This window comes from Heterocephalus glaber, unplaced genomic scaffold, assembly GCF_053883595.1.
Source record: "Heterocephalus glaber isolate CG9 unplaced genomic scaffold, H.glaber_assembly_v1.0 deba00001429, whole genome shotgun sequence".
Taxonomy (NCBI): domain Eukaryota; kingdom Metazoa; phylum Chordata; class Mammalia; order Rodentia; family Bathyergidae; genus Heterocephalus; species Heterocephalus glaber.
Genome location: NW_028258294.1, coordinates 17,367,827 through 17,391,826, shown reverse-complemented (window position 1 = coordinate 17,391,826; position 24,000 = coordinate 17,367,827). Strand labels below are relative to the sequence as shown.

General features: G+C 35.1%; 1 protein-coding gene across 1 annotated transcript in view; it reads left to right on the top strand.

The window, feature by feature from the left end:
* Nucleotides 1-24,000, top strand: part of Trpc6 (transient receptor potential cation channel subfamily C member 6) — a 128,608-nt gene that overhangs the window by 87,007 nt on the left and 17,601 nt on the right. The window contains exons 3-6 of the mRNA XM_004870805.3: nt 10,523-10,705; nt 12,539-12,703; nt 14,961-15,177; nt 21,523-21,756. Coding sequence (XP_004870862.1) covers nt 10,523-10,705; nt 12,539-12,703; nt 14,961-15,177; nt 21,523-21,756 — 799 coding nt within the window. The remainder of the gene's footprint in view (nt 1-10,522; nt 10,706-12,538; nt 12,704-14,960; nt 15,178-21,522; nt 21,757-24,000) is intronic.

The following is a 24,000-nucleotide window of genomic DNA, read 5'->3' as shown; positions in this document are numbered from 1 at the left end:
GGCATTTCAGCTGTAATATGACTAAATGAATAAAATTTTGGAAGACAGCGAATGCTAGAAAATATATTTAAGCCACAATAAGAGCAAAGTCAAAAGCTTATGGATATGAATGAAGTAGGCATTAGAGAGAACCTTGAATAGTTTCTTAAAATGTACCTAGAGATAAGTCATGTTAGATACTGCCATTGTCCATGTGGTCTATGCTGCATTTGGAGAGGATGAGAGCTCAGATTTTTAGCTCAAGAGAATTCCACAAACACTTCTAAAGTCCCTCCAGGGGCTACCTGATCTCTCTGGGAATGTTCATCATATTCCACAATTGTCATTATTTATGATGTGCCCTTCTCTTTTAGTATACTATTAGTAACTTGGAATCAGGTCCTATTTATCAAGTACACTATTTAACAAAATAAATAATAATCTGATTTTTCTCTCTTGTATATACTATGAGAAAGTTTGTCTCTATATTCCACACCTTGGGAAATTGCAGTTTAAATCTCTCCTGGACAGCTTCATGGTACTGAAGAAGTGGTGTTGTGCCCCAACTTGGGATGTTATGAGTCCATCTGTCCTCAGGTTCTATCTCTCCAGGGAGAGGAGAAGAAAGCAAATGGCTACCTAAAGTCTCAGTATGCGTTTGGTTCCCAGCATGGAGGCTGCCTGGCAGCTAAGGGTGCCAGAAAAACAAATGGTCCTTTCCAAGCCCATCTCAGATTCTTTTCCACTTTTCTCAGGACTCCTAGGACTTAGTGATTCAGAGAACTAATTTTACAGGTTCAAATTAATGCAGTCTTTTAGGAAACCTGATCCATTAATTTTTACAATTAATGTTTAGTTTTTATGTAATTTCACTGCTTAGGTTTCAACTTTTCTATTTCTGTTATTATATCATTGTTGTTACACACTTCTCCAATCACTAAAGACTATCATATTCTTTATTTGTCTCATTCATTTTCTTTCCTATGTCTTTTCAGCCCCTATATTACATGAGGATGGAGATGTGGGACAAAACATAAAGACTGTTCAGGCACTAATCCTTCCCTTGATTAGTTTATTATGTCATAGGAGAGAGAAGACTTGGGTGTAGAACTACACTAATGAGCATGACCTCACCGAGTGAGAAGTGGGCCAGTGGCTCTATTATGGTTTAGATCTGGAGTGTTTCTAAAGGCCTCATGTGTTTGGCAGGTAACTGGAACATGGGGCACTATACTCATCGGTAAATTAATTTAGCTGAATGTGCTGTTAATGGGATCTGGATGGAAGAGGCAGTTCACTGGGGGGCATGACTCCCCCAGCTCCTTCCTTCTTTCTCTGCTTCCTGACTGCAATGATGTGATCAGCTTTCCTGTACTAGGTCCCTCTGCCAAGCCGTTTCTGATTTGGAGCCAGCTGACCACTGAAACTGTGAGCCAAAATTAACCTCTCTTTAAGCAGTGGGTGTCAGGTATTGTATGTCAGTGATGAGGAAAGTGGCCAAGACAGGCTCAAAAGGTGAGGTGTGAACTAGTCATTGTACCTAAATGAACTGAAAAATGTGGAGGGCCCCATAGGCTATGAAAGTTTAGAGATCTGGACACTCCTTCATTTGTTCATCACACATTTTTCCTGCTCAGGGAGGTGTGATATATATGGCTTAGGCACTTTTGCTCCATCTGTGCTTGTTTCATTAGTTTCAGTGTTTTTAGCAGTTGTTTAGATAGTCCAAGTGTGAAGTCTCTATGATAATGTAAGGGCAAAACAGTTCTCTGAAAACATAAATCTCTTTAGTTATGTGTTATTCTCAATGTCTTTTAAAAATCAATTTCAAAAATTAAATTTGTTTACTGTTTAAAGAGGGTAGCAGTTTAAAGGATATTTTAAAAAGTATACCTAGAACTTGACAATCAGTTTTTCTGATGAGAAACCTGATTCAAAAGATACTTACATTGCACAAAGAGAAAAGGACCGTTCTTGGCTTTATTTTTTTACTTGTTATTATTATTATTAGCACATTCTTGCAGTATATAATGATTGCATTTATGGTGGAGTTGGCTTTATTGTTTTAAAGCCTTTGACAAATGCAGAACAACAAAACATATTATGTTTTTTCATTTGCCAGCTGTCAGGCTTTAAAATAAATCTTATATTCTCCAAAACCAGTTTGGGCAGCAGAGGTGGGAATATCCTCATATGAAGGGGAGCTGCCATGGGTTTGGGGTGTCAGCTCTTAGGGAGACCACATTCTTCCACTATCCCTCCTGCTGTGACAGTAAGTCTGTCCACAGCAGCCCAGCCTGAGTTTACAGGGACCCGAGAGATTGTGGATGCCACAGGATATCTTCTTACATGTGTTCAAATTTTTTTGCTTCCTTTGCTCATTTTAAAATTGATATCTATTTTTCGTTTTGTAAGCTTAAAGCAAGATTTCTGCATGGTGTGCACATTGCCATTTAGACATAGAACTCTTAAATTGCTCCTTCACATGTATGCAGGGGTTTCACAATGGTGTAATGATTTGATGACCACCAGGAGCTGTTTTTAAAATAAGTGAATGAGCTTTTTGAGCGTTCAAAGTAGCCACATCTTCCTTTTTACTCTTTGAATTTGTATTTCCACTTCAATTTCCTCCACAAATATGATTCCGAATGTAATTATTGTAAAATCTTTTACAATCGTCTGAATAATTTAAACTGTATATATGTGTAAATAAAAACACACATATAGAACACATATGTGCATATAAAATTTTAGAATTTATTTCCTGTGATTATAAGATTCTAGGTATTAAAATATTCTGAAAAGAGTTACTGTTATACCTATTATTAGCATATTTGATCAAAACTACATAAATTAAACCCAATTGTTCAAAATAACAAATATATGCCTATTTTGTTAAGTAAATTTTAACACTGTAACATAAAATTCTTATTTGGAATGCATTTTTAGTGTCATTAACCATGTTACACTTTGTATTTGATGGGAAAAATATGTATATGTATAGCTTAAAACTACTTGGTATGGCAGCCAGCATATAAGTCTTTGCTAATAGGATATGGAAATTGTTGAAGATTTTATGAAATAAAATTAGAAGTGGATTAATTGAAGTTGGAATGCACATTTCTTGACATAATTTGATAACTATAATAACGTATTGCATGCACTGAATCTGAAAAATCATATAAGAGTGTTATTCATGGTTTAAAAAAATGTTTTTTTGTACCAGGGATTGAACTCAGGACCTTGTGCTTGCTAGGCAGGAGTGGCACCACTGAGCTGAAAAATCCCTGGCCCTTATTCATGGTTTTTAACAAGTGTTCTGTGAAAACTCTGAGTCCTGGAAATAATTTCAAATCAAGTTGAAGTTATCCTCACTAATCTTTTCTGCCTTGCTCATTTGGGATGCTTTTCCTTTCTAGCTAATGCTTTGTCCAAAAGATGAGTATTAAGAATAGTTTAAAAGAAATCACAATCATTTACATATACGAAAAGCAATTTTTACATACACTTGTCCCCTCTTACCTGTGACGGACAAGCTGTCACCAGTCGAAAGGTTCCTGAATGGGGGAAAGGAGGACTGAGAAAAATAAGACAAAGAGACAGAGTCGGGAGGGCTCCCAAGACCGAGCGAGCAAGTTTATTTACACCTCTCTTTTATACACTCAGTGAGTTAGGTCATTAATCATGACCTTTATACAAAAAGCACCTGCTTCCTTGTTTACTAGTTTTCAGAACATTCCCCGCCCTCAAGGGCTACTTTGTTTCTTGAGGTTACAGAACATTCATCTTGTTTCTAAGGCAACCTCTGAAGGTAAGCATCGGAGTTGGCAAGGACACGGTTCCCCATAACATAATCTCCTAACTATTTACAACGGAGGGTAAACTTAAAATGGAGCTTGTTTGGCTGCCACCGCTCCCCACACTTACCTGGAGGCAATATATTGTCTCAGTGGATTCCTGAATCCATGAATAGCACTAAACCCTAGGTATATATATATATATATTTATATATGTATATAGTTTTTCTCATACATACCTACACGTATTTAATGCCATTCCCATCCTCACATAAAATACTTACTGTCCCTTTTGAAATTTGAGGTATAACAACAAAACTAGCACCACTGTTTTTTGTTCTTCTTCACAATTTGATGTATACCAAGCAATAGGGAATCTCCCTCTAATGATTAATCTAGTACCAAACACTGCTAGGCTTTACTGCATTTCCCTGCATTGATAACACATTTTTGTTGGAACCTAGTGATAGAAAATGTCACATGTTAACTCATGTTAGGATGTTTTTAATTCAGATGTACAATGAACTGTGGGGACAGAAAACAAAGATCATATTTACTATGTACGTCACCTCCGTATTCTCCAAAAATTGTCGAAGTGCACACCCCTCTTATTGTATAAAAGAACACAGAATCTATTTTCAAGAAATTAGTTTTAGAAAAGTTGAGGATTTGGAAACTGATTCCCTTAAAATTATCAGTAATTTACAGATCCTTGGAAAGTCCTTATGTACCTCCACTTGAAGACAATTAGTCTGTCTTATGACCACCAGAGAGCTTTCATGATGGTTTTGTAAGCTCATATGTATCACTTCTCAAAGATCCTTCCACATCCTCCCTTTCCATAATAACCCAGCGTCCATTATCAAAAGGAACCAAGAAAGTTGCTTTGGAGTTTCTCAGGTAATTTAGCTTTGTTCCTAGAATCCATATTCTAATTGCTTTGTTACTCTTGTTACCAAGACTGTAGCTGACTCCAAACAGAGGTGATACCAGATCACAGCAGAGAAATATAACAAACATTTAGATGGAGCCAAAGGAGCAAGGGGAAAATCAATATGCTTTGGAGAGTGGTAGACTTTTAAAGAGGATAAGGAAAAAAGAAGATTCAAAAGATTTTTACCTTTATTGTTATTTCAAATTAGCTAAAAAATGGAATTTTAAATACTTTCACTACAAGGAAATGATAAATGTTTGAGGTGATGGATCTGCTAATTACCCTGATTAGATCATTGTACAAGGTATGAATGTATTGAACATCATATTTACTCCATATATATGCACAAAATTGTGTTAATTAAAAATAAAATGAAACTTTTAAAATTGATAAAAGATTTTTGCTCAGGTTGAATTTTTATATCGAATATTTATCAATGGTTTTAGGCCTTAGTAGCATAAGATGTCAGCCACCTTGAGCTTAATATTGGGTTAGGCCTAACTTTGGCAACAAATACAAAATTAGTAAATAAAACATAGAAGTCTAGAACTTTGACTGGTTTTGATGCCTAAGAAGTATGTACAGCAAAACTCCTGGCTTCTCTTCTGTTTTTTTTTTTTTTTTTTTTATTAAATTCTTTTATTGGTACATTTTAGGTACACAACACAGATACATTTCTCACTGGGAATTGTACCTTTACATAATATATCTTGGTTCTTATTTTATCCCCATTCCTAGCCCTCCCTTCACCCCCTCCACCCTTCCCTATTTACAAAGACTTTATTTCCATTTTTTCCATTTCTCAGCATTTTTCCTTTCCCTTCTTACCTTTCTCTTCTTGACTCAAGCCTAAGCTCAGATCAGGGATGACAGACATAAAAGGGAAGAGATCAATTCCTTTTCGTATCTCTGTACGTCCCTACAACTTATGCCTCTAAACCCTCTTTTGAACTGAATTTACCTTTTAGATTGTAGTAACATAAAATTTTTCCTTTTATTCTTCCTTAAATAATTTCTTTTTCCTTTTCTTTTTTACTAGTACATGTTTGCAGTACATAATGTCTACATTTATCCTAGGGAGGTATATGTATTTAACATAGCTTGTCCTTTTTATTGTCCTTCCCCTCCATCTATAGGTCCCCTTCCCATTTGGAAAAGATCTAAATCCCTGCTTCCTATTGTCTTTTATTTGCCCAAATCACTTCTTTTGTACAGCAGGGATGGTTCTCATCTCTGTTGTTCTGGATAAATAGCTCTACTGGAGCATTTCCAGCTTCTTCAAATCTTTCTCAAGGTCTGTGTATTGACGTGCACATGGCCCTCCAGAAGCTTCTGCCCCTGACTTAGAGAAAGAGGATGATGCAGAAACCCCTGCTGCATCTGTTTCTAAGATGTTCTGGTGTATAATGTTCAAAACTGTCTGGAACTGTTTGCAGGATAAATACCCTTCAAGAAACTGTGGAGTTGAGTAGTTTTTGTTAGCAGGAGGGTAGTGTGACTGTTACATACCTTACACGGTGACACAGGTGGTCACTTCACTCATGAAGTAGTCTGCAAGGCAGAACCACAGCATTGCAATCAAAGGCCTGAGATCCTGACCAAAGAGGAGGAAATGTAGCTTTGGGGAAGCTTTATGAGTTGTTCTAGGGGTAAATGATTTACACTTTTAACTTTACAATACATTAGTACTTAAGCTGTCCAGAATTAAAAGGACAGAAAATGAAGCAAGCTTTCCAATATCATATAGTTAATAAGTAGAAAAGCAGGAATTCAAGTTCAGGTGTGTTTTTCACTCAACCATATTCCTTTCTTTATGCCAGTTAACAAAATTTGTTGATTGACTACTATGTACCTCATGATGTGCTAGGCTGTAAGGACAGAAGACACGTAAGACATAAACCTTATCTGGGAGGCTATTTGAATCTATTCAAGAGATGCAGATGTGTAAAGAAATAATTGCAGTGAAATAGTATGTGCCTGTATTTCTTGCCTTTGAATTTTCTATCATAGTTTGAAATAGATGAGTAGAGAAAATCTCATTCTGGCAGAATTTTAGGTCTATGAAAAGATACAATCAGAGAGATAAATTAAGTGTGCCTATGTGCTTTATGAGAGTCCCCAGCACCTGAAGTCACTTATATCATTTGTATATCTTCATCCTTGCTCTCCTAACTTTGTAGCTTCAATGGAGCCTTAAATTTCTATGATAGGGAAGAAGAAAAGACAGTTCTCAAACATTGCATTAAGTTAAAAAAGCAGACATTGTTGATGCTAATAATCACGAGAAAGGATAGTAGTATCAGATGTATCTTGGAAAATATTTTTAAAGTTGTTTTAAAATTGTATTCTGTTTTTCACCTTTTCTATAGAGTATTACCTGACCCATTTTTATCTCCCTCACAACCCTGCATAGGTGCTCTGTAAATGCTTACTAATTATCACCACATCAAGTGTGACGGAACTTGGAGATCATTGTGCTATTTAGTGACAATTTTTCTGAAGAGCAGATAAGTCCCAGAGTGACACTTGGTCCCACACGCATGGCTGGTGATTCATCACCATCTAGGGAATAATATTCTGTTACTGATCATGTTCTTCATGTACATAATCCCTTTTTACACAACTTCCATCTTAGTAAGACTGTGATGTCTATCACAGCTCCAGGGCACAGAACATTTGTTGAAGGAATGCATTTTATTTCCAGTATTTTTTTCAAATGAGGCCCAGGAATCCCAAGATGCCCTTATATTAGTTAGCAAAGCATTGTGAAGAAGGACTGAGAAGATTTAGATAATTCTTGTGAAATAATGAAAATAATAACAATAATAGTTACTGTTAATCAGTATTGTTCTGGTCTAGGAACCTGACATTTGTTACCTTGTATAATTTCTGCAGCAACTCTAGGAAGTGGGCAGTAGTGTGACCCCCATTTTACCCAAGAGGATTGTGAGGCTTTAAGTGATTAGTCATTTGTGAAAAGTCACATAGGTAGTAACCAGATTGAATCTACTTTGAAAACTAGACTAGAAGTCTGTCCTTCTGCAAAGCCTGCACAATTGATTTATGTAAACTAAGCCATGCAATTTTTTTCTGACCCTATTAATGTCTATAAAGTAAACTTCATTCTTTATACAGTAAGGAGATCCAGAGATTAAAATTAGAGAACACAATATTTCTTCAACTCTGTAAAATCCAATGATTTTAGGATAACCTTTAGGAAGGGTCATAATTTTAACAGTGATTTTTTTGTAATTTTTATAGTTTCTATACTCTGTTTTATTAGCTACCAGACATTTCTTTTCAACTGGAGATTAGTAGGAGAGTATCCATTTCTAATTTATTACTAAATGGTGTAGATGTGTTACCCAAACACAAGATCCAAAATTAAGTTAATGCATCAGCTTCACTTTTCCATTCAAGTAACCAAAATCACAGCATTGTGTGCTAATGAAGTACCCAACATTTTGTTTGAAGTGAGCTGGCATGACAATTTGAAAATCTTAGAATACAGAACTTAAAACATTTGCAAATGGGTTTCTATGTTGAAAGATGTTTGCTTGTACTTCTGAAAGGAGGTTCTTACTCTTTTTTTTTTTCTTTAAATAGGTGTTTTTACTTGCAATGTTTTGAGAATTAGCAATGACTTGAAAAAATTTATGTTTGGATATTAAATACCACAGAGTTTCTGAACATGTCTCTTTCGGTCTATGTTTCTCTATTAAAAAATGTTGATCACACTTGAAGGGTCATGTTCTTTCAAAATGTCTAATTTCACCTGAGCCTTCTGTAGAATTCTAGAGAGCACTGGTTTTGGCTATTATTTTGTTACCTTTAAAAGGACTAAGCACACTTCTAAAATTGAGTTTTGTAAACAAGAGAAACCAGGTGCATTAAATTTTGTTAGTGCTCCATGGTATCTTACAAATATCTAGAGATGGCCAGTTTTCTCAGTTTGCCTTTGATGACATAAAATAAAATAATTATAGTTCATTGAATGCTTGGTAGATGCTCAGCACCTTGCTAAACACTGTATGCATGATCTCTTCAACCCTCCTTTAATCTTACTAAGCCTCAGTTTTCTAATCTGTAAAATGAAAGTAAAAATAACACAGGAGGGTTTTAGCTTATTTAAGGTCATGTGATTAATAAGTGGAAAAGGTTGGATTTGATTACAGGCATTTGTAGGAGCCCAGGCTGCTACCATTATGCTGTAATAGGCCTGGTCAACACGCACTTCTACATTTCAAGGTTAGTCAAGTCCCCATAACCCTAATTGTCTGTGTTATGAAAGGGGCAAAGCTGTTTCTTCATAATTCTGTTGGCACTATCCAAACAGACACCTGTTTAGAAAGAGTCTGAGTCATTCTCAGATAAGATGGTTGGCTTTATTAGTTTGCTTTCATAGAAATGGTTTGAACCTATAGTTAGCAAAGTGCCTCCTATGTAGCAGTTACTAAACTTTAAACTTTACTTGGTGCACTTTATAAAGAAGAGCCTACACAACTGCTTTACACATACCCAGCAAGAAGCTATGCCTCAGGGAGATTTCCCCAAAATACTGACTTATTGATTGACGAGAATCACACATGTTTCTCCATCATATTCTTCTCATGATCAATCTCATGGATATTTTCAACCTATAATACATGACAATTTTAGGATGGGGAGAAAATTAACTTTGAATCTGCAAAGCTGGCTTTAAGGTGTGACTTCAGAGAATCTAATTTTTTTTCATGTCCAAGATGAGAATAGCATTTGCTCTGCTTGTCCCACCCCACTTATTTTAATGATGTAAATTGGAAAGCTTTCTCCAAATGACAGATGAAGTGGCATTATTCTCAAAGGCAAAGAGTTTGAGGCCAAAAAGATTTAAGTTTAAAGTCAGATTTTAACACTTACTGGCTGAGTGATTTTGGACACATTATTTACCCTAAATAAGATTATTGTAAAGATTAAATGAGATAATATCACTTCCCTGCAACACAACAATCTCTAGAGAATAGGTTCTCTTGATTAGCACTTAGATGTGTGTGATCTTATTTCAATGTAAGTAAGTAAAGAAGAAACAAAACTATTGGAAAGACCTGAATGAAGATGTGAATAGACACTGTATAGAAGAATGACATGAGTTTATGGTAATTTGAATATGATCTGTACTCTCTAGATTTCCTTGATAGAATATTAGGTCATTGGCAACAAACTAGACAACTCCAACAATAAAAGCTTTTTCATTAAACTCTCTTTTCTCTAAAGAGAACAATCTCAAGTTGCAGAGTGCAGAGCTCATCTTTTGACCTTGTACTTGACACATAAACTTTTTAAATAACAATTTGTTAAAACAAATACTTGATATATACTCTCTTTTCTCTGGAACCTTTCCAAATATTCTAGGTTCTTAAGTGTCTCAACACAGTTTACTAGAATCTTACAAAGATATATCTAATGAATACTATGCATGTAGCTGATGGAATTATGACTATAAATGATATGATGTATGCAAAGCATGCTTATCAGGCTATGTAAAAATCGCTTATTTTCTCTTTTTTCTGAATAAACAGGTGAGTTTGGTATAGTGTTCTTATTTTAAATAATGTTATGTTTTGGGCCAATTTCATTTTTTAAAGGCTGAAGAAAATTGTAAAGTGATAAAATATTTTAGAGATCTGTCATAGAACAACAACTGAAATGTAAAAATAATAAAATAAAAATATTTTTTTCTCTTGAAAAGTTTTCATTCCTTCAAGGCTCTGAAAAATTTTGTGTAGCATAGTAAAATGTGATAATTTAAAAATTTTGCTTTGTCTTTTTTTAGAATGACTACAAAAAGCTGTCAATGCAGTGCAAAGACTTTGTTGTTGGACTCCTTGATCTCTGCAGAAATACAGAAGAAGTCGAGGCCATTCTGAATGGGGATGTTGAAACATGCCAGCCCGGTGATCAGGGTCGTCCAAATCTCAGCCGTTTAAAACTTGCCATTAAATATGAAGTTAAAAAAGTAAGGTCAGGCATGGAGCCCATTTTCATTATTTCACTTCTTAATAGTGCTAAGGTGGATAAATCTTGGCATTTTTAGATTGAGCTGAGTTCTTCTAATTAGCAGATTCTCTATATGAATCATAAGCAGACTATCTAAATGAATCATAAGCATCTAGTGAGGCCTATACTACTCAGTCTTTAAAGCTGTACTTCTTTATACGGAAGATCACAGTGATTGCTACTTCCTTGACTTAAGTAAGTTATGCTATAATAATGACTGTGTATCCACATTATAAGGCATTTATTTATGATGAGACCATCACTACAGAATTTCAGACTCAATACCATTTTCTCATTTTTTAATACTACCCAATTTCAGACCATTGTCTACAATTCCTTCGTTAGTATATTTTAATCCCCTGCAGCTGGATCTTAGAGTCTTTTTAGTTTTCTTCAGTAGCCCCTACCTTTTTGACTGCTTTCTTAGGGTATATAAGATCTTTACATTTTTTTCCTCTAAGTAGGTTTTTTTTTATAAGGTTAATCCCTGGTTATATTAAATATTCAAATGGTACAGACATGCTACCTCTCAATCTGTTATGTTCTTAATGGAGAGTAAACCACTGTGAATGTTTCTCTCCACAAGTCTGTATCTTGGACACCTTCATGTATCAGCCAATAAATATCCACTTCATCTTTTCAAGAGCCACACTGTTGTATTATTATCTATTTAATCAGTTTACTATTTAAGGATATATAATTTATTATTTAGATTTTGGTTATTATAACTTTTTGTCTCTTTTGTATAGTAGACACAGCTTGCTTACTTGCATGAACTTTATCTGCAGGCAAAATTCTTAGACATGAAATTTATACGTCAAGTTTTTATTTTGAAATTTCAAGGCATTTGCTGATTCTCTTAAAAAAAAAAAGTGCACCAATTTACACAAACCACCAGAATATGAGAAGGCTTCATTTACCCACAGTAGGTGCTATCAAGCTTTACCATTTAGAGCAGACAAATATTAGTTCTTGTTTTAGTTACCATTGAGGTTAATAAGCCTTAAGACTCCTCTATATAATGTACTTTTTATATAACATTTTAGTGTTCTTATATAAATTTTTAGTTTGGGTTATTGCTTTCTATATATTCAATAAATTTATGTTTTGTTTTTAATAAAACAAAATTTTATTTAAAATGAGAATTTAAAAATTCCAAAAAACTAAAAAGTGAAAATTAAAGTTACTTTAACTGAGAAAGTTTGGGGCACAAGAATAAAAGAAGTTATCAGTGGAACAGAATAGGCCATCGAGAAACAGAACCCTGTACAATCGAGAACTTACTATATAATAATTCTGGCATTTTAATTCAAATAAGAAAGGTATATAATTGTTTTAGAAAAAAATATTTATCCATCTGGGACAGCATAATCTTTATGTCACTCGCTAGGTAAAAGTATATATAGAAATGTGTTTTTGAAATTTAACATTATAAAAAGATTCACTAATATTTTGCACAAGGGCTGATATAAACAAAGGTTAATATATATACATATATATTACATATACGTTAAAAATATTTTTATAATGTTAAATTTCAAAAACATTTCTATTCTTTGAAGGAAAGTTCATTTGTCATACAGGAAATTAGAAATTTCGAATTTATGCACTAATATTAGAACTTCTTGCCATCTTGCTTGATGCCTGTTAATTATATGTTTATGTTTGTTTTTTAATTCTAACTATATTTTCCATAGGAAAGAACAAAACTAAATATTGTAAAACACGAAAATAATTTATGTTGAACTTTTCTTTAATCAAGCTACTAAATGTTTTGTCACTTTCCTGCTAGTTTGTAGCTCATCCAAACTGCCAGCAACAGCTTCTCTCCATATGGTATGAGAATCTTTCAGGTTTACGGCAGCAGACGATGGCAGTCAAGTTTCTTGTGGTCCTTGGTGTGGCCATTGGACTGCCCTTCCTGGCTTTGATTTACTGGTGTGCTCCGTGCAGCAAGGTACGTGTGTGAAGCCTGCAGATCTATTACCTATTACAAGTGTGTCTAATCAGAGAAACATGCTGTTTACATCTCAGATCTGAGAGGCAGACTGAAATGATTCTAAAGCTAAATGTCTTCTGGAGCATCTACTTATGGGTTGTATAGAAACAATAGTTGATCACTTGCCATTGCTAAACATTGGCATGTCTCCTTTTTAGACAGTTTTAATAACACATGGGTTCAAACACACCACCACTGCCAACAAATTGTCTTCTCATTACTTAGTCACATAGCTGGTGTTTTAGCTTTAGGGCTCTCTCAAGATGACTCGTGCTAGAAAGCCTTTTACAAAAGGGGAACATCATGATCATCTCCAGTGATGATAATAGGAACTGCTGGGAACTGGGCTTTTCTCATGAAAGTGAAATTGATCATCATAGATTTTTTTCACCTTAAAATATATAATATTAAAAATCGATCTCATATAAATAATGTGTAAGTGAGGAACATAAATTTAAAATAGTGAGAGGTATTAAAATAATAGCACAAATTTTCTTACAGAAAATTATATTTTTCCTTTTCATAGGAGTAACAAAATTTACTTTGCAAAAAAAAATTACTAAATAGTCCTCATTTGAACATAAGCTACATCCATCTATGTAGTCTGTTATACTTCTACTTGTATTTCTTGAATCTTCAGAAATTTAAACTAAATTGAAAAGGGGAGAGGGTTTCTAAATTACCTGTTACCATTCTGTGGTCAGTTCAATTTTAATTTCATTTCCCTTTCACCTAACCATGAATTCAAAAACATGGTGTCTTCCACAGCATCTGGTACCTTCTACAGCTTTCATACAGGCTGTTCATGGCAGTCCTTAGAGTTACATGTTTCATAAATTTTGAGTGAATCTTGATTATCCTAATGTCCTTTGCTATTCCTTCTTCTCTGGTCATGTTTCTTTATGGCATCTGTTTTCCATTCTCATTTGTGCACACTTAGGCAAATAATCAAATTAAATGGACAGTGTCAAAAATGTTTTCTCATATTGCAAATCTGTTTTACTGATCATTATTTATCCCCTGAAGCATGCTGATAAAATCCACTTTATAATCGTTCCCATTAGCAATGGATGTAAACATTATTTGCAAGTCAGAGGATGTTTTTTATAGGGGGACGTAGCTCCACCTACACTGATGTCTTTATTGAAATGTATTTAAAATATCTTAGAATTTCCACTATATCCATGAAAATTAACCCAGATTCAGTTGAAAGCCTATACATGTTTACCGAGTGCCTATTCTGCTTAAAGTTAGTTTTGTTAGTCTTCAAGCTTTTTCTCTTTCCCCTCCTGAATTTTTTTTGTCCTTACTTGTTCTTATTATACTATTATCACCCAAATATCATTTGTTGCATGCTTATTACAACAAAAAATGAGTAATACAGGACTTTCACATCATTCTAGTTTAGGCTAACATTAACAGTTTTCATGTCCATGTTTGCTGGATAGGTAACTATTGTCATAGATAAATATCTAAAGAAAGTATGATATATAATACTTAAAGGGAAGTATTCTTCATGCTTACTCTAAATAGATTTCCAGGTCAGCTGGCTTGGCGGTGCCCACTTTATAAACCAAGAACTCTGGAAGGCTGAGGCAGAATGATTGCAAATTTGAGCTCAGCTTGTCTCAGAATAAAAATATTTTAAAAAGGGTTAGGGATGTGGCTCAATGTGAAAGCCTGTGTTCAATCCCCAGTCCTGCAAAACAACAAAAATTACTACTATTACTATTATTATTAATTATTATTTTCCAGGTCACCAATTACTAAAGTTCTTCAACAGTCTTCCTATTTACAGTTATTTTTATAAATTTGATGTATCACAACACCCAAAGGTCTGTACACCGACTCAGTTTAATAATTTCATTGCAGCTATATCCATACTTTAGACCCACTAAGTTAATTTGCTTTCTGTGAAAAATGCTAATATTATGCTCTGTATTTTCACTAACATACTATTTTAAGAATTTAATTATTCTTGACAGAAAAGTTAATATACTCAATTATGAATTTAAAACATCACCACAGGTAGATGAAGCATTGGACTGACGTAAGAACATTAAAAATATTCTATTGGTAATAATTTAAATTCACACAATTATCTTAGGAGAACATTGAAATATGCAGATGTTTATTTTATATGTATGTATATGTTTATGTTTTGCAAAGCATACAAAACAAAGTTAAGGTTTTTATTTGGTGTGCATTATGGCAGATGGGGAAGATAATGCGTGGACCATTTATGAAGTTTGTAGCACATGCAGCCTCCTTCACCATTTTTCTGGGACTTCTAGTCATGAATGCAGCTGACAGATTTGAAGGCACTAAACTGCTTCCTAATGAAACCAGCACAGATAATGCAAAACAGCTGTTCAGGATGAAAACATCCTGCTTCTCATGGATGGAGATGCTCATTATATCCTGGGTAATAGGTAACAACTGATTTTCTGTCATCATTCTTTTTGCAGCCTTAGCAGTTGGACTGAATGATACTGATTCTCTTACACATCAGTTATACAGATGTATGCAGCATGATACAATGGCACTGCATACCTTGATTTTGTCTGTGTTCTTAAAGAGCATGGAGGAAGTTGCCCTGGGTTCATTATCGGTGTCATAGTCTCCTCATATGCCTTGTGCTTTTAGCATTTCCAAAAAAAGCCCAGGAAGAAAAGTGACAGGATGGTATTAAACCCCACTAGTGATGAAAAACTGCCATTCATATTTTGGGAGAGCTGTGATTTCAAGCTTGAAAACAACCACATAATTTTATGTTGATATTTAATAGAAACTGAAGCTAATAGCCACTCACATTATTGAACACTGTGTGTTAGAATTGTTTAAAGCACCCTCTCTGTATCTCTCTCTCTTTCTCTCTCTCTCTCTATACACATTCTCTATATATATTCATTCATATATATATATATAATATATATATATACATTCTGTCTGCATCTCAGTTTTCTGATCTGTAGCACACAACACCTTTTTTATAGGATTTATGAGAGGATTAGCTAGCTTGATTTGATCTTTACAGTGGTAAGTGATAGAGGAGAAATTCAGTCTTAATTACTACACTATTTGTCATTAAAATCATACATATGTCTTATCATTAAACTAATGCAAATAAAGAATGCTTCAAGTGGATATTTGTGAATAAATAAATTTAATAGATATTAGTGCCTTTGATTAATACTGAGAATATTAAGGTGAATGTAACCCAGTCTTTGTACTCAAAGAAGTCTAAAGAGCAAGGGAATAAGTAAATAAATAATTAAAGTTCAATGCAATAAATCCCATAATTGAGATATTAGAGTGTTATGAACAAACACATACTGGCATCTAAATCTGAGAGGAAGGATATGGAATGCTGGGGAAGCTTTCCCTGGACAGTACCTTCAGTGTGAGACTTTGAAGAGAAGGAATGGAGATGTGGACACTGTAGAGTATGAGAACATTAGATGTACAAGTGTGAGCTTGTAACAACATCTGGCTCCCTGAGATATTATGAGTTAGGCAGAGGTGGAGCCCAGGTGCATTTGGGGATGTGTGGATAGGAGGCAAGGGATGGTAAAAGGGCCACAGGATGATTTTTAAGTGGTTGACAGTGTGGTCAGATCACATTTCGGAAAGGTCACAGTGGCTTTGAGGTAGAGGAGGTGCCTTAAAAGAGGGGTGGTCCAGAGGATGAAACCTAATTGAGTTGATTGATTACCATGAGAAAGGTGAGGCTGGAATTCAGGGAAAGGGGAGGGGAGACTTGCAAACTACTTTAAAAATAAACTAATTTTTAAATATGAGAAAGGAGAGCATGGATTCCATCTTGAATTAGTAGTGGTGACTGTAATACTCTAAGAGGGAAAATGTAGAAAGGAGGCCATGCTTAGTTCTGGGAGAATGAAATACTGGTAATGAGGTTTTGTGATTGATCTTGAAATGCCCATGGAATTTCCAGGGAACATCTGCTCAGTAATGGGAGGGATGACCTCTGGAAAAAGTCTGGGCTATGGATAAAGTTCAGAAATCCTCAATTCTTGGGCAGTATTTAAGCCCCTGACTATTCATGAAATTACCTAGGTTGAAAATATGTAGGCTGTAAAGAGAAGAAGGCTCAAGAAAGCTTCATACACAATCTTTAATAGTCCATAAACTTCCCCACTCTGGGGCCCTGCCCCACCTTCCTTCTTACTTACCTGGAGAAGCATCTACAACCAGTTATAGTCTTGGCTTCTTCATATTGTCACCCAATGGGATGATCAATTGAAATATTAGGAAGTATCATACAAATTACCATATGGCCATTTCAAATTCAGGTAAGGTAATTCAATAAGAGTTATTCAAAACTTCGGAATCACTATATTTCAAAAAATATAGATAGTAGCTTAATATGTGAATCATATCAACAGACTACAAATAAACCTCCAACTAAGAAAAGAACTGAGTTTTTAGCATTTCTTTTTAATATAATTGATGAAATTGAGCAAACATTATATTTCATCTTTATTATCTGACTTCATATAAGAATAAACACTATTGGCCGGGGATTTAGCTCAGTGGTTTCACTGCCTGCTGCCCAATTGCAAGGACCAGAGTTTGATCCCTGGTACCAAAAAAAAAAAAAAGAAGAAACACTATTAGAACATGGCCTTTATCTTATTAATCTAACTGCCTATGTGTCATTATTTTTTAAAAATATATATTAGCATATGTAAAATATATAACACACTGCTTGGCATATACAAAATGTTTAATTAATTTCAGAAAATTTTAATTATTAAATTTTTCACTGAGACTTGGAAAGTTTTTTCTAAATGAGGATTTTCTACCACAGACATGAAACAAGATATGGCTTCTTCAGTACAAGATGAAACTGAAAAAATTAAATTTTATGTAAGGGGATTAGAAATAAAGAATGTTTATTTCATTCTTTATCATAATTTATCTTCCTCATATTGATGTAAGATTTATTATAAACTTTAGATTTTTGTTTCTTACTTGGAAACCTAAGCCAAAAATATTAAATTAAGCTTTAATTTTTGGAGTGAAAAATACTTTTCTTGGAATTATTGTCCTGCTTATATTTATATTTTGCTTAGGGATATTTCACAGCATTTTTTTAAACAATGGCTAACTCAAAAAGACAGCTATATCTTTATAGCATATGTTAGACTCCTAGCTTAGTTTCTAATACTAGTATTTTTCTTTTGCTTATTTTAATTCTTAAAGGAAAGTTGTAAAACTTTCTAGAATTTTTTTTGCTTAAATTCTTTTGTTGGTACATTTTAGGGATACAATACATTTACATTTATCATTGGATGTTTGTACCTGTACATGATGTATCTTGGTTCTTATTTTTTCCCCATTACCTGTGCGCCCTTCACCCCTCCACCCTTCCCTATTTACATAGATTTTGTTTCCATTTTTTTTCTTTTCTCATAATTTTTCCTTTCCATTCTTTCCTTTCCCCATCTCCTCCCACCACCCCTACCCCTTTGGACCTTTTCCTATTTCAAAGTATCAATTATTAGTTATTAACCCTTTTAATCCTAAGTAGCCCATTTAGATCAGAGGCTGGGTGTGTTATGTTGGCTTGAGGAAAAGGACACATTATTGGTCACAGAAAATAATTCATCTAATTTTCAGTGAACAAAATGTTGAAAAGCTGAAGGACAGAGTTATATTTCAGGAGATCTTGACATGGCAGAATAGTGAGCTCAAATCAATGAGACCAGGTATAGCACGAACACAGGGCACAGGATATGGTCCATGACACTTCATGTGCAAAGGTCCTAGGAGCACTTGAGATTAATGGCCGGTGTAAATTGTTGTGAAAGCAAATACAGTCCTTGGTTGACTCCAACAACAGGGGGTGACTGTAGTCAGGATTGTAATCATCACACTCAACAGACCACATGCAGAAGCTGTTGCATGGGCCCCCATGCAGCTTGTTAGCAAACAAGGGCTCTATTCTGAGACAGTGGCCTGGAGAGTGAGCCCCTGTTCACCGAAGACCACCTGAAGGGGCTGGAGAAGCTCACCCTGGAGGGCGAGGAGTAGAGTGGGACTCATGTATTATGGATCCTGAAGCTGATTTATTTGGAGAGCCCCATTAATGGAGGGTATCATTTAGAAAAAAAAAGAAGACAAAACAAATCTAGGAGTGTGGGCAAGTAAGGCATCTTGAAGCTTAAGCTTCATTAGCTTCACAGTCAACCTGCCTCTACTGGAAAGGAGCAGATTTAATGAGCACACAGGTAGGTTTTTTTTAAAGAAATTTTAGGGCAGAGGAACCTGATTCATTTTCTATGCTCCAGAGGGCAGAAACAGAACCAGAGGATTCACTTTGAAGGGATATTTCTAACAACTCGATAATGGAAAAGTCAGCGTTCAGAAGCAGTAAGTCCCACATCTCCAGATATATTTGGGTAGAGACTTGATCCCATGGAGAAGTCCCCTGCCTTGGAGAGAGGTTGGACTAGATGAAGGATTTTAAATTGTACTTAACAGCTCCCTGGGGTGCTCAGGGGAAATAACTCAGGCCCTCTTCCTTTAGACAGAATGGTTTAGGGTATTTGCTTTAGTTTATAAGCTTCAGTAAGTCTTCATTTCTACCAAGAATTCTACTTCTTAAGGACAGAGGGAAAAACAAGATGGAGAAGAGAGAAAAAGAAGAGAAGCTTTGCAAATGACTAAAACATATGACTTTAGATGCCCCTTTTGCCCCTGTGCTTGTTATTCTCATCTCCTGTTGAGCCTGGCGGGAGCCCAGGGACCACGAAAAGAAAGCTCCCACAGGTTTTTCCATTCCTTCTCATAGTTTTAGTGTGAATATGTGGGTGTGTGCACACATACAGCATTTCCTGTTACAAATTGATCTACTAGAATATACATGAATTCAGTCCTAATAACTCAAAACAAGCAATGAAATGGCCTTTTCTTAAGACCACACTCCCTGTGCTGCACTACATAATGGCTTTGAGAAAAGCACATGATATGTTCTTGGAGAGCAGAGACCATGACATTTTCTTAATCCCTCCAGGGCTCCACAGCCTCTTAATTGGCAGATTCTGTGAGAGGCCTTAAGCACAAATGTGAGATTTGGGGCCAGCTGGTTGCTGAGGGTAAGGAGAGAAGATTAATTTTACTATAGGTTAATGAGAGTCTTCTTGATGGAAGTAGGTTTTGACCAGTTGTTGGAGTTTGAATTGTATTTCTTCAGATGGCTCTAGGAAGAGACAGGATATCAGAGTAGGGTATGGTAAATAACTCCTTTTTAATCAAATAGTATTCTTCTATTAATAAAGAAAATAAGTACCAATCATGGCATATTTGAAATAGTAAGTGCTCCATAAATATCTGCCATACTTTTAAAACAGTTCCAGTCACTATACTGGGCATTTTACATGTATTGTCTTGTTTAAGTTCTGTGAAAATTCTGTGAAGTAGAAACAAACTAATATCAACCTTGTTTTGAAAACTGAATTTTAGAAAATGTAAACAACTTCCCAAGGACCTCAAAGCTAGTTAGTAGAGGGATAAAGTCTCAAATATTTGGTGGCCTGATCTAAAAACCAATGCTCCTAAATACTACACCGAATTTAAAACATATATATACAATACTATGAATAGTTATTAAAGTTTATTATTATTAGTATTTCCATATTAATTAACTACCATAATTTCATCTAGTCTTTCACTATGCTAGTTTTACATGTGAATTTATAGAATGCATAACATTTTAACAACTTTTAAAATTCAAGTTTATGATTTATAGATTTTCCAATGTGTGTTCAAGTCCTCCAAGAAGCAGACGGAATAACTGAATTACAACAGTTGCATTAAGGGAAATAGAAAGTTTACTAAAGAAAATTTCTTACTGAGAGAAAACAGGAAGAATGCTGAGGAGGTTTTCAAGAGTGGTGACAGTGGGGTGCAAGTCAAACCCTGAGGTTTGGATGGAGGAAAGGAAGGCATCCTAGGTTAGAGGCAGCCTGTCTTCTCATATAGACTAAGGAAAGTTTGACATGGATCAAAAAGCCCTTGAGCCAAAGACAGCTATTAGAGAAGTCTATGTTTCCTAAGAAGGAGCACTGGCCTTCAGGATACGTGGCAATGGTTTTCAGAAGTTCTGTAGCTGAGACATGTAGTATAGATGGAAGTCAGCGAGATACCTTTTCATCATGGCCACCACCTCATGATAATTAGTAAAATATCATACCAAATGTCTGCATAGTACTCCATCTATGGAAGTCCCATGGGTACTTCTATTTTGACGGTGTGGGTGTGTTTATGTTTTCGTTGTTATAATGGAAATTTCAATTTTTTATTTTACTAGTATTTTTTTCAATACATGATGTTTACATTCATCATAGGGAGTGGGTACATGTACTGAACATATCTTGATTCTTTTTATTCCCCTTTCTCTCTGCACCTCCTTCCCTCCTTCTACCTCTCTAGGTTCCCTTCCCCATTTTTGCTGTTATTGTTATTATTTTTTTAGTTCATGTTTGTGACATATAATGATTGCATTCATTGTGCATAGTTTGTACATGTGCCTGATGCACAAATAGTAGATTAGTAGAACACTTTTTGCTTTAAGGCTCCTGATGGGTTTTGTCAGACTGCATCCAGGTGAGGAGGTGAGAATTATGGCTGGACAGGAAGGTTGGGACCAGATTACAAATGTCAGGGTGAGACATTTCAAATTTATTTTCTTTCATTGAAGAGCTAAGGCTAGAATGAAATTGAACTGATATTTTAACTCCTTTCTGATGCAGGCATGATATGGGCTGAATGTAAAGAAATTTGGACTCAAGGTCCTAAAGAATACCTATTTGAGCTGTGGAATATGCTTGATTTTGGCATGTTAGCAATCTTTGCAGCATCATTCATTGCAAGATTCATGGCGTTTTGGCATGCATCCAAAGCTCAGAGCATTATCGATGCAAATGACACTCTGAAAGACTTGACAAAAGTTACATTGGGAGACAATGTGAAATACTACAATTTGGGTGAGTTTACATTACACACTCTAAATAAATTAATAAAAATGCAGAATTTTATTGTAAAAGAGTTGTCAGTAGTAGTTGAGTTACTGCCCAATTCTCATGAAACTTTTAAATTTCTAACATCTTTATTTGAAGAATGAGCATCTGTACCTGAAGAATCATACTTTTTGCTTCTTCTTTTGATTTGTCTACTGGCTGGAAACCTCTCTTCATCATGAGAATCATCCTTCTCTTGGATCAATTGTCTAATTACAAAGCTCCATCAAGAATTCCAATCTTATATCTTAGATTTATTTACGTTTCTCTTGCCTATTAAAACAGCTCACATTGCAATCATTTATGCACAATAGAATACTATTCAGCTTTATTAAAAAGAAGGACAACATTATAATTATGACAACATGGATGAACTTGGAGGACATTCTGCTGAGAGAAACAAGACAGGCCTGGATAGACTGCATGATCCCACTATTTGTGGAATCTAAAAGTCAACTTGTGGAAGTAGAGAGTGATGGTCATTGCTAGGAGGTGGGCAGGAAAGATGTTGATCAAGGACATAAGGTTTCAGTTAGACACAAGGAGTAAGCGCTGCTGTTCTGTTAGACAACATGGTGACCATGATCCATCATAATGTACCATGTACTTGGAAAATTGCCAAGAGATTAGATTCTAAATGTTCTTACCACACCCGTAAAATGTATGTGAGGTCATGGCTATGTTAATTAGCCTGTCTCAATCATTGTGAAATATCACATTTTACTCCATAAATACGTACAATTTTTATAAGTTCACATCAGGTCACTACTTCCATATAAGACATTAGAAAACAAAAGGAATGTTTGAGGTTTCTGAAAGGACTTCTATTAAAAACAACACTATTTACCAACCAGGCTTTGAACTAATTGAGAAACCAAAAAAGTTAACATGGAAGCAAGACCATCACCACTAATACTGATGAAATTCAGGATGAATAACATGGGTCTGGGTCTATCAGCCAATGGGATCAGTAATACTGAATCCCAGAGTTAGGGAGACTTATTCTCTAATTTCCAAAGAGCAGTGAACAAGAGCAGTCCTCCCCACAAGAAGAGGATGGAAGAAAGTGCCTAATCACATGAGAAGGCTCTGTGGAGGCCCAAAGAGGCTAATTCTGAACCGAGTAAACCCAGTCAGTCATCTCCATTTAATAATCAGATAAGTGTTCTCACTCTCCCACCTCCCTGAAGTGACTAAGGAATAGAAAGAAATAGGTTCAGTTGTGGAAATCAGTATGGAGATAACCCAAAGAACTAGGACTAGAGGACCCAGCTATTCCCCTGCTGGGTATCTTCCCCAAAGAATTAAAAGAATCATACCACAGAGATATATGTGCACCCATGTTTATAGCGGCACAGTTTGTAATAGATAAAGCTTGGAAACAGCCCAAGTGCCCATTAACTGGAAACTGGATAAAGAAGATGTGGGTTTTTTTTAAATAAAATGGAGTACTACTTAGCCATAAAGAATGAGAAACTAGAGACATTTATAGCTAAATGGGTGCATATTGAGGCCATACTCGTAAGTGAAATAAATAGGACACACATGTGTAAATACCGAATAGTTTCTCTAGTGTGAGAAACTGAAAGTGTAAATAAGAATTAAAATGATTAAAATGAATAATTAATAATTTGAAATAGGAAAAGGTTCAAAAGCATAGGGGTGGTGGGAGGGGAAGGAGAAAGGGAAGAAGGGAAAGGAAAAATTATGAGAAAAGAAAAAAATGGAAATGAAATTTATGTAAATAGGGAAGGGTGGAGCGGGTGAAGGGCGCACAGGTAATGGGGGAAAAAGTAAGAACTAAGATACATCATGTACAGGTACAAGCACCCAATGATAAATGTAAATGTATTGTATACCTAAAATGTACCAATGAAAGAATTAAAAAGCAAATAGCTCCAGTAGAAACTTGGCTTGGAGAAAATATAATCCCTATGAATATTTATCTCAAACGTTCTGATGAGAAATCAGTTTACATTCAATTGGCACCTCTGTGGCTTAATGACTATATCACATACAGGCTCCTTTTTCATTATTAATTATTAATACATGTCTGCAGTACATGAAGTTTACATTCCTTTCGGAGAATAGGTACATGTACATAACACAGCTTGTTTCTTTTTTAATCCTTTTCCCATCCACCTCCCTTCCTCTGTCTCTAAAGTCCCTTTTCCTGTTTTCATTCTTCTTGTTATTGTTATGATTGGCTCA